The sequence below is a fragment of the Penaeus chinensis genome, chromosome 3 (assembly GCF_019202785.1).
Source record: "Penaeus chinensis breed Huanghai No. 1 chromosome 3, ASM1920278v2, whole genome shotgun sequence".
Classification (NCBI taxonomy): domain Eukaryota; kingdom Metazoa; phylum Arthropoda; class Malacostraca; order Decapoda; family Penaeidae; genus Penaeus; species Penaeus chinensis.
Genome location: NC_061821.1, coordinates 27301669 through 27314168, shown reverse-complemented (window position 1 = coordinate 27314168; position 12500 = coordinate 27301669). Strand labels below are relative to the sequence as shown.

Below are 12500 nucleotides of genomic sequence, written 5' to 3'. Positions count from 1 at the left end.
AACTTGACAATAAAACTATGCACCAACCTGGGAATCCATGCAGAACGAAGTTTAAAACATGTTCGGGAACATATAAACTAATTTTCAATGACTAATTGCAATACACTATATTTTTTGGAGGATTATGTATGTGTGTGTGTGTATGTGTGTGTGTGTGTGTGTATGTATATTATAAATATATATATACATATATATATATATTATATATTACACACACACACACACACACACACACACACACACACACACACACACACACACACACACACACATATATATATATATATATATATGTGTATGTATATATACACATACATATATGTGTATATATATACACATACATATATGTATATACATATATATATATATATATACATATATGTATATATATATATATATATATATATGTATATATATATATACACATACATATATGTGTATATATATGTATATATATGTATATATACATATATATATATATATATATATGTGTGTGTGTGTGTGTGTGTGTGTGTGTGTGTGTGTGTGTGTGTGTGTGTGTGTGTGTGTGTGTGTGTGTGTAAGTGTGTGTGTGTGTGTATGTGTGTCCGTGTGTGTATGTGTGTGTGTGTGTGTGTGTGTGTGTGTGTGTGTGTGTGTGTGTGTGTGTGTGTGTGTGTGTGTGTGTGTGTGTGTGTGTGTGTATATGTATGTATGTATATATACACACAAATGGAACAAAAGTAGCATTAATTTGTCAGTATTTTACCTGCATTTACGTGCTACTATACAACCAAATATCTAAAATCTATATTGCTGACCATTATTTAATATTTGATTTTTTTTTCGTTAAAATTATATAAAATTGATAAGCTGCTTCCATACACAGGTAAAAGCTGTGTATTTCCATAACACTGAAAAGCTTTACACAAAATGTTAACGAAACCTCACTTACACTAACTGCCACGGTCCATTAAGACTCTTCATTAACTTTTTTAATGGGCAACTGTATCTGCACTGCAGGTCATACAGATGTAATTAACACCATTTTCAGTCTCGCATAACGACATAACAGGACTGCCAAGAAGCACCATGCATCAGTTATATGGCACTATCCTGGAGTAGGAAGAGTACGAGGCTGTAGTGCAGAAAATACAGTATCCTCATTCCACACCATACGTTGTCGTTCTACCGCCAGCTTAGTTTTTTTTTTTTTTTTTTTTTTTTTTTTTTTTTGTAAATATGTATGAATGTAGATAATCTCTGAGTGAAAATGAATAGTTCTACAGAATATGTCATTGACGTTTCAGTATTAGGTTTTTATCCGAATTACGACGGTCTTCAGTGTTCTCGAGACCTGTACCTGTGACGAGAAACTGGACATTCACGCCAAGAGATTCTAAAGAGATTAGTCTTTACTCTGTATAATAACCGAATCCTTTAGAGTTGTTACTATCGTTTTAACAAAATCTAAAGGTCAGCGAGAACGACTCCTTTTCCATGGCTTTCGTCTTCTGAAAGTGTTTTGTCAATACGCGAAGGTGTGGCGCTACTAAACAGATGACACACGCTATCTCGACATCAAAACAGCGATTCATTTGTTCCGAATAAGATACCTTGCCGAGGATGGTAGGGATGAAATATCACTGTGAGCGTCGAACACTTTGGTGAGACCGGGGAATCACATATAATCTAAAATAATTTGTTAGAAACAGATGAAGTATGTTAAGTGGAGACAAGGAAAGAAGGAAGGAAGGAAAGAAAGAATGAAGGAAGGGAGGGAAGAAGAGTGGATGGAAGAGTTTAAGAGAGAGAGAGAGAGAGAGAGAGAGAGAGAGAGAGAGAGAGAGAGAGAGAGAGAGAGAGAGAGAGAGAGAGAGAGAGAGAGGTGGGATAGAGAGAAAAATAAATACAAACACACCTACTGCCCGTTAGCACAATGAAAACTTTCCTTCTCTGACTCGGTTCTTAAAACGACATACGAATTAAAAAAAAAGAAAAAAGCTGAAAATCCCTTTTGATATCACCCAAATGAAAGAAGCCGCGCAAAGCTCAAAATAATCACTCAAATAATCCGCGGGCCCGGCCACTATTATGTAGGACGATTCAATGAAGCGATACTCGACCACGCATGACCCACTCGACCACGCACTACGCGAATCGTGTAACACAAGGCCAACACAGGCGGCTTTATCCTTGTACTCGGCACACCTGAGATACTGTTAAAAGAGCGCGTTGGTTAATGGTTTGGAAAAATAGCAACTATTGGAGTGGACGGCAATGCCCTTGGTATCGGTTACATTAGGTGGAGCTAAAGCCTCGAGGGATGACAGGAAAAAGGGGGGAAGGGGGATGTTTAATGAGGAATGAGGAGGCGTTAACAATGAGAGGAATGCAGGTGGACTTACCTCGCAAGGGGGCGGAGCGCTGCGGTACGACGGTACAATCTTGAAGGTGACGGAACCCCTGGCTTCCCTCTGCGACGCCGGGAGGGGAAGAACAATTGTTGTCAGTCATGGTCTTCTCGGTAATAGGATTCCACATTCTCGCACGCGGGGTCACACATTCACTCTCGCCTGGCACGAGCAGAACACACACATTTGCCCTTGCTTTTTACCTCAACACTCATTCCAAACACACATGTACCATTCCATATCTTATACTTATATACGGCATCATAGAAGTATATAATCTGAAAGTACTACTTAAAGTTCTGTAACAGAAAACAATACAGGCAGTTGTCTCTTCTTGTAATATTTTTCTTTAAATATTATAGTTCTCGAAAGGCGGAGACCTACATTCAGTGAAATAGTGCATTTACAAAGACCGCTAAATAACAAGTTTCTTTTAAAATACTGTTGCATAATGTTGCTGTTATGACTCGATTTTCAGGATGAAATCAGATCTACATGTACATTTTTTTCTAACTCAGCTGCTACCATCGAATCAGCTTTGGCGTAATTGGGAAGTAACATAAATGTGGCACTGAGGGGTTTCGTCAGTCGCGAAAACAACTCGTTAACGCATATACTATAACTAGATCCGATTATTCTCAATAAAAAAAAAAAATTTTTACGTTATTTTCGTACCGATACTTTAAATCACTCGTCATTTTGTGCAAATGATACTCAGTCGCTTACAGTAACTCTAACGCATCCACCCAAACGAGGCCCAATCAGTCGCCATAGAAACTTTATCGCATCCGTTCTATCATGTCATAACTATCTGCGCCTTGATACAATAATAGATTTAATGCATCTATGCCTTAGGAGAGTTAATCACTCGCACTAAATAAGTAGTTCACGCAACTACTCGCAATAACAACACTTTCACTCGCTTCTTCTCACAACAAATCTTTAAGCACTCGCAATAATGACTCTATAGCACGACTCGCTATCATAGCTCGTTAACGCCTAACAAGGCCTAATTACTCACCCACTCCTACAAATCTTAAACCCCGATTGAAACCTAAGAACGCTAAAACAAGTCGTTAACGCATCTATCTCGCCGACACCTAGTCAAACAATAATTCTTTAACGCATCTCCCCTAACGAGGCCCAATCACTCGCCCCTTGCCTTAACTTGCAATAACAAGTCGCCTTCGCGCACTTGCCTCAACGACACCCAATCACACGCAATAACAACTCCGAAGCGTCTCTCCCCTAACGAGGCCCAATCCCTCGCCACATCTCCTTCGAGGCATCCGACCCCGCCCGCCGCCCGCCCGCCGCCCTGGCAAACCCGGCGTTGGTTTCGCGGCGCCCACTGCCTCTTTTGTTTGCCTTGCGACACAATTGCATTCCAGAGACCGCAGCCTTTCCGCCACATCCTCGCTCGGCGGTATTTGACCCCCTATCGCTCCCCGCGTGGAATTCAATTATATGTTCAGTTCCCACCGGCGTTTGGATTCTCCCGCTACGTAGAGCGTATGAGCCGGTCCTTCCCTTTTTCTTTGAGAGGCTTTCCCCTTTCCCTTCCGCCCTTCCCCTTGGCGGTGATAATATCGTTCCAATTTCCTTGACAATTCTTGCGCGTCTCTATACCGAAAAGGGTGTATCTATGTGCAAAGTCCTATCATCTCCCATTTTGGGGAAGCTGTCATCTCGATGATCGCCCGAGTTCCATCACGCTCAGTCCCGGGGTGTGTAGGATAAGGACGTGGTCCAAAGAGCACACACGCACGTATACACGCACGCACACCGAAACCGGAACCGATACATATACACTAACACACACACACACACACACACACACACACACACACACACACACACACACACACACACACACACACACACAACCACACACGTACAGACACACAGAAACTGACAAAGACATTGACACGGACACGAGTACAGACGCAGACAAACAAACACACACACTCACACAAACATACACCGAAACAGGAGAGAAGAAAATATACCTCTTTCGGAAACAGCACTATCCAAGGTTCCCACTATCATGAAATCTCCTAATTTATCCTAAAACTTTCCCAGCGTGATCATTTTGACCTTTTTTCCGTATATAACAAGGTAAAGATTCCCCCTCCCATTCATATGGTGCCACTACATATATATATATATATATATATATATATATTTTATATATATAAATATATATATATATAATATATATATGATATATATATATAAAATATATATATTAAATATCTATTATAGATTTAATATATATATGTATATATATATGTATGCATAAATATATATAGATATACATATATGTATATATATGTATACATATACATATATATACATACATATATAATATATAAACATATATGTACATACACACACACACACACAAACACGCGCGCGCGCACACATACACACGCACGCACACGCACACACACACACACACACACACACACACACACACACACACACACACACACACACACACACACACACACACACAAACACACGTGTGTGTGTGTGTATATGTATGTATGTATGTATGTATGTATGTATGTATGTATGTATGTATGTATATATATATATATATATATATATATATAAACACACAAACATACACGCACACACGAGATGTGTTTCTCCTTTTGGGTATTTTTGAATCCAATTCAGACTTTTCCCCTGATTTAAGGTATTTTTCCACAAAGTCCATGACTTTTTCTGATTGGAAAAAAGAGAAACAAATTTTCCAGGTATTCTCTGAAAGACCGGGTATCCTGTTTCATTCCCCGGTCTGCATGCACCCTGTCACACACTTTATTAAGCTTATTCTCTTCCTCTTACCCATTCTTCTTTTCCTTCACTCTTTCTCCTTCCTTCCTTCCCTCATTCTCCCCCCCCCCCCGTTTCCTTCTTTCTTTACCCCTCTTCCTCTCTACTTCTCCCACTCCCTCCCTCTTCTTTCCTCCCGTCTTCCTACCCACCTACTCACCCATCCTCCCTCCCTCCCTCTTCTTATTACCCACCCACCCACCCATCTTCCCACCCACCCATCTTCCCTCCCTCCCTCCCTCCCTCCCTCCCTCCCTCCCTCCCTCCCTCCCTCCCTCCCTCCCTCCCTCTCCTTCCTACCCACTCACCCCTCACCCACCCACCCACTTTCCCTCCCTCCCTCCAAAACAAGCAAAGCATTTCCATCGATTTCGACAAAGAACCTCAAATCCGACAATCCGGCTGGTTTCCCGTCGCCCACACGCACAGATGAGACCCGACCACAAGCAAGCAAGCAAGCAATACAAGCAAGCAGGCCACGAGGGATCACATTCAGTACGCGTTGACAACATTTACCCTCCGAAGTGCTGTCTCAAGGGAACATTCGCAATGGGACATTCACAGAATAACATTAACAGAAACACAGCCACAGCATACACCCGAAAGAATGTTCACAAAGGGACGTGAAAACAAATCTAGAGAATCCTTCCCAAAGAACATTCCCAAAAGTCGCTAAACAAAGACATTCATAGAGACCATACCCGAAATATCGTTCACAAAATATCCACAAATGAATACTCACATAAGGACATTCGCAAAGAGCTCTCGTAAAACACCATTTAAACAAGAACACTTCGAAAGGAACAATCACAAAGAACACTCAGTGAACACTTCAAAAAGAACATTCACAGAGAGCACTCACAAAACAACACTTACTGAAGAACGAACACTCACAAAACACATTCAGAGAAGGACACTCGCAGAAGAACACACAAAAAAAACACACAAAATGCCAGTCGCAGAAGCACACAAGGGAACATCCACAGGAGACGCGCACAGAAGACCATTCAGAGACGAGCCTTCCCAAAAGAACACTCACAGAACACTCCTGAAAGAACATTCCCAGAGAACACTCTCAAAACACCATTCACAGAAGAACACTCCTGAAAGAATATTCCCAGAGAACACTCCTAAAACACCATTCACCTCCTCCCTGCATCGTGATGGGCCTCGTTCGTGTGCTCGCGCGGTTAGGAGAGTTCGCTTTCGGGGTCGGGGCGAGAGCCAAAAGAGCGAGTCCATAATGAATGCTATTGTGGACCTTATGTACTTTGTGACTGGTCGCTTTAACGTTAAAGGAATCTGGTTTCATTTTCAGCCGCAAAAACAGAATAATCTTTTCTAAGTTTTATTCGAACTACTGTACTTTTTTGTATTATCATTATCGTCTTTATTATTGAGATAAATATCAGTGTCATCGCTACACTAGTAAAAAAAAAAGCACGAGTGAACTTATTACTGCAAATTATATGTAGTGCATACTGCATGTCTCTACGAAGCCATTTGTTAATATCATCCCGTGTTATATTTGAAGAACTCTCAGAATTCCACTAAAATAATGCGTCTCTGTTCATTCTGTCATTATGACTCACAGACACAAATACGCTAACCTCCCCCCCTCCTAACTCAACCACGAAAGCAAACACATACAATCACATGCATCAAAAAGGAATATACATTCATACAAACCTACGCAGTCAAGCGCTTTTTTTCTCCTTAACTAGATTTCACTCATGTCCGTGGAGTTGTGGCAGCTATACGTGAGACTCACAAATATATAAACATACATATTCAACATGTACTCTCCCCTCTTCACACACGCAGCAACCATACGCTCACTTTTACTCTCTTACAAACACACACACAACCATACATTCACTCCCTTACTCACTATTACACGTAATCACTTACCTCTCTCTCTCTCTCTCTCTCTCTCTCTCTCTCTCTCTCTCTCTCTCTCTCTCTCTCTCTCTCTCTCTCTCTCTCTCTCTCTCTCTCTCTCTCTCTCTCCCCCCCCCCCCTCCCTCTCATTCACGCTCACCCTCCAACTGTGACACACATACACCCATCCCCACAGCCGGACACAAACGCCCAAGAACAGCGCGAGGATTCCCTCACCAGCATCTTCTGGAGGATGTCGACGCTCTGATTGGCCACGGGCATCCCGTTGATTTCCCTGATCTCGTCGCCCACGTGCAGCGTCGCCTGGCGGTGGATCATCCCGCCGTGCATGATCCGAGCCACGATGCAACGGCCCTCCTCGTTCATCTTCAACGTGATGCCCTGCGGGGAGGAGACACGTGCCCGGCTCAATCACAGGGACTTCAGAGGCATGTGGGGAAGGGGGGAAGAGGGGAAGGGAGGAGGAGAGAGGGCAAGGAAGGAGGAGAGAGGGCAAGGAAGGAGGAGAGAGGGCAAGGAAGGAGGAGAGAGGGCAAGGAAGGAGGAGAGAGGGCAAGGAAGGAGGAGAGAGGGCAAGGAAGGAGGAGAGAGGGCAAGGAAGGAGGAGAGAGGGCAAGGAAGGAGGAGAGAGGGCAAGGAAGGAGGAGAGAGGGCAAGGAAGGAGGAGAGAGGGCAAGGAAGGAGGAGAGAGGGCAAGGAAGGAGGAGAGAGGGCAAGGAAGGAGGAGAGAGGGCAAGGAAGGAGGAGAGAGGGCAAGGAAGGAGGAGAGAGGGCAAGGAAGGAGGAGAGAGGGCAAGGAAGGAGGAGAGAGGGCAAGGAAGGAGGAGAGAGGGCAAGGAAGGAGGAGAGAGGGCAAGGAAGGAGGAGAGAGGGCAAGGAAGGAGGAGAGAGGGCAAGGAAAGAGGAGAGAGGACAAGGAAGGAGGAGAGAGGAGGATGGATGAGGAGAGAGAAGGGAGGAGGAGAGAGTGGAAGGGGAGGGAAAAGAGGGAAGGAGAGGAGAAAAGGGGAGAAGAGCCTGGAGGAGAGAGGAGGAAGGAAGGCAGGTGAAGAGGAGAGACAGGAAGGAGGGAAGGAGAAGAGAAGAAAAGAGAAGAGAAGAGAGAAGAGGATAGGAGAAGGGAGGAAAGGAAAAGAAGAGCGAAAGGAGAGGGAGAGGAAGAGAATGGGAGAGAAGGACAGAGAATAGACGTAGACAGCAAAGAGAGGAGATATGGAGGGGGAAGCGGGCAAGAGAAAAGGATGAACAGAGATAGGCCTGACAGAGAGGAACAAAACCCAATCAGGTATAAGGAGGGGACCGCGTAAAAGGAAGAGGGAATGTCAGGGTGAGGACGAACGGTGGGAGGCAAGCAGGGAGAGAGGGAGGGAGGAAGAAAGAGAGGTAAGAAGGGACGAAGAAGAGTAATCCGAGAGGGAGAGAGAGAAGGAGAGAGGGAGAGGGAGGGAGGGAGGGAGGGAAGGAAGAAGTTCAAGGATGAAACCTCATGAAGGGAAGAGAAGGATAATCGCGCAGTTGTGGCTGAGTCCCAAGAGCACAACATTGGGCCAACCTGGGTGAGAGGCAGGAAAAGTGCGGGTACAGTGATAACAGATAAGGAGAAAGAGGAAGGGAGAATAACTGGCATCAAAGGGAACATAAGATAACGGCGAGGAAGGTAAACGTGCATATATATTTTTTGAAATCTCAAGATCCTTAAAAAAATAAGCATAAATCTTGCATACTAGCCAAAGTTCTGCATCACTGTAAACAATGAATGAAAGAAAGGGGAAATCAACTACATAATATTGAAAGAAATACACTTACCTTACATATAAATCAAGGCATAAATAATAATGACCCCCACATCCAACGGGGAAAAGATATGAAATATTGGTCGTCAATTTGTCTCTACAGCGGTATGAATTAGCTTTATAGGTCTTTAAACAATTTTATTAGATTCCCACAGTGCTACTGAACATGCATTGGGAAGGAAGACTTCTTATTGTGTATTGTTATCATAAATGTGATTTCAGGTTTCAAGAATTAAACATTTTACGATTGGAAAATTTTAAAATAACATGACTAAAACTAATATTACAACAGCAACTATTATTACTCTACTTCTACTACTGCTGATACTACTAGTACTATTACTACTGTTACTTCTACCACTACTGCTAGAACTATCTCTGTTACTATAATCATATTGCTATAACTACTGCTGCTGTTGTTGCTGCTGCTACATTTGGCTTTCTTTTATCAACAAAAAAAATGTTACAGTAATAGCAATAACATTTGCAATCGAATTTCCGTGTCTGTCAGTCATTACAGGCTGCACCCCACCCCCCCCCACCCTCCTTTCCCCAACTTTCCCTCGCGTTGGTAAAAATCTGACAAAAAGTTGAAAGCTTGGTGTTTGATGGGCGGCGCTGGGAGAGGTAAACGCCCGCGTGAAAAAAAAAAAAAAAAAACAACAACACACGTATGCTTATCGCGTTACACACGCATATGTCAGTGTATAAAAAAAACATACTCATACATACTGGGAGAGGGAGAGAGGGAGGAAGAGAAGGAGAAAGAGAGGAAGAGAGGAAGAGAGGAAGAGAGGAAGAGAGAGAGAGAGAGAGAGAGAGAGAGAGAGAGAGAGAGAGAGAGAGAGAGAGAGAGAGAGAGAGGAGAGAGAGAGTGAGAGAGAGAGAGAGAGAGAGAGAGAGGGGGGGGGGGGGGGGGGGGGAGGGAGAGAGAGAGAGAGAGAGAAGGGGGCATGGAGAAAGCACGAGAAACACAAAAAGAACAAGGAACAGATGCAACAAAAAGCAAAATACGAGGACCCGACACATCCCCCATTTGATGATTAACGAAGCCGCGCGCCGTGCCTAGGGGGGCGCCGGCCAAGGCAAGGAGCCCTCGGGACCACTCAAAGACCAGCCTTCGGTCTCCTGGCGGGCGAGGTCATCTGTATTCATAAGATGGGACTCGAGGCTTCAGTTCAAACCGACCGGCATCCCGAAGGCAACTTTCTCTTTTTTATTTAATCGAAAACTTCTCCCCTCGCCATTTCTGAGAAATTACGCCGCACGAGCTCGGCGACGTTAGGAATAAGCCGCGGGATGAAAGAGCTGTGAAGGGGATCTTCGGGTTTTCGGGTCGAAAGAGCTACGAAGGGGCTCTCCGGGTTATCTCAGTTCCGGATGAAGGCCGTTGATGAATTATGGATGCTGTACCTCTACTGCCTGGCTTCTGTTCCGTTATTGAGGCTATTACCGCCATCCACGCGGGGAACGGTTCACTTCGAAATCAAATGAAGTAATAGTTTACTCTGATACACACACGGGCGCCAGTTTCTAGAATGATCGTACGCGTCATAAAATAAATAAAAAAGAAAAACGGAAAAAACGGTGACCTATGCTGTATTAAACACGGCATTACACGTAGAATTTTACACATTCCACGCGGTAGCCACTCAACCACACACCAGCACACAATCTGCACGCAAACACACACACGCACGCATTCATTAACAGGATGGGAATGACAGAACTGTAAAGAACATAAAAAAAATGGATTTGACAAAGCTTATGCGATAAATGTAAAACTTTATTTACATACGGGGTTTCAATATTATGACCCAAACGGACAAACAATTTCAGTAATTGAATGCTAATAACTAGGTTCTCCACTGACGGCTGGCAACGGCATTTCAAAACGACCCCGAAATGTTATACAACCAACGATGAAACAATGGAAAACGACTGATCAAAAATATGAAATAGATTTTTACCATTATATTGCGTCAGCTCAATCACGCATCCAGCTCACTAGCCACTGATAGGGTCGACTCGGCCCTGACTCAACTAATTTCAATATCTGGGGATATGATGTTAATTAACTCCGTAGACAAACAGAGGTTCATAGGATTACAGTTACAGATCTGCAAACACCAACGAATCACATTACTCGGAATTACAACCGTGGACTTCAATTACTACAAGTGAAGCATTATAACTCTTCTCATTATTAGTGCCATCATACTCAACAACCCAACATAGTCAATATCGTCAACAACATATGTAATTATTCCCTCCTACATGTCTCGCCGCGACGCGACAAATTATTGCATAACTCCCACGTAGTTTCATCTCACAGTATGACATGTCGCGTTCCATAAGTGTACGTCCGTTGATAGGTAGGTGATATGACGTAACTCACTGATATGCTAAGCGGAATCAAAGGCTAATTATTAATATCCATTTATCTGTACGACGACTTGCGGTTGAATTCGGGTAAATCATGAATTCCTTCTTTTCTCGTCATGTTTTGCGGCAGTGATCATACGAAGTGAAATCAAAGCTAAAATAATTCTACGTTCATTTCTGTCCTTTCGTGACATTCATAATTATGCCAAAGAAATCAGAATCGAAAGATAATTCACATTAACTACTCTGCTTTCGTTAAGGTATTGCTTGCTATTTTTTTTACATAATATTTTATGCAAATATATAGCACGCACACATATAACGTGTGTGTGTGTGTGTGTGTGTGTGTGTGTGTGTGTGTGTGTGTGTGTGTGTGTGTGTGTGTGTATGTGTGTGTGTGTGTGTGTGTGTGTGTGTGTGTGTATGTGTGTGTGTGTGTGTGTGTGTGTGTGTGTGTGTGTGTGTGTGTGTGTGTGTGTGTGTGTGTGTGTGTGTGTGTGTGTGTATCTATATGTATGTGTATATATAGATAGATAGATAGATAAAATTATATTTATTTATATAATACTCTGGTTTTAGAATTTCTTCTAAATGATCTCTTTTCTGTGTAACACCACCTTAGACTATAATTAATATCATTTCAGCCCTTACGTCTTTTCTTAATGTAAATATTAAATGACATCTCATTAATTGCAATACCATCTACATCTAACACAATCTCGAAACATTTAAATCATTCAACATAATTCTAGTTCTTTAATGAAGAGTAAATCATCATCAAGTAATCACAAAAAAAAAAATAGAAAAATCATAATCTGTCCTTTAAAAATTCATATTTCGAAAAAAAAGAGACGCTGCTCTTGAGACAAAAAGTATAAACATGGAAAAAAGAGACAAAAATACTAAAAAAAAAAACAAAAAAACTAAAAGACTGACGAAAACAAAAAAGAAAGTAATGAGAAGAAAAACAAATCGACACAAAAGAGAGATATTCATATAAACACTGAGAAAGAGAGACGGATGCCTTAAAAAAAAAAAGGAGGTTAGGATTCCATAGTGGACGCAGACGGCCCCGAATCAATTGCAAAGGAGCATGCAACATCCCCTCTCTCTTTCCAGGCCTTTGCCCTCGTTCCTCCTCGAGAGCAAACGGAAACGGCCCCGAGAGGCACCCACTCAATCG

At 42.6% G+C, this 12500-nt stretch overlaps 1 protein-coding gene across 1 annotated transcript in view; it reads right to left on the bottom strand.

Moving 5' to 3' along the window:
• Positions 1-12500, bottom strand: part of LOC125044578 — a 408101-nt gene that overhangs the window by 32937 nt on the left and 362664 nt on the right. The window contains exons 3-4 of the mRNA XM_047641300.1: positions 7356-7520; positions 2388-2456 (exon numbers count right to left, since the gene is read on the bottom strand). Of these exons, the coding sequence (XP_047497256.1) occupies positions 2388-2456; positions 7356-7520 (234 nt within the window). The remainder of the gene's footprint in view (positions 1-2387; positions 2457-7355; positions 7521-12500) is intronic.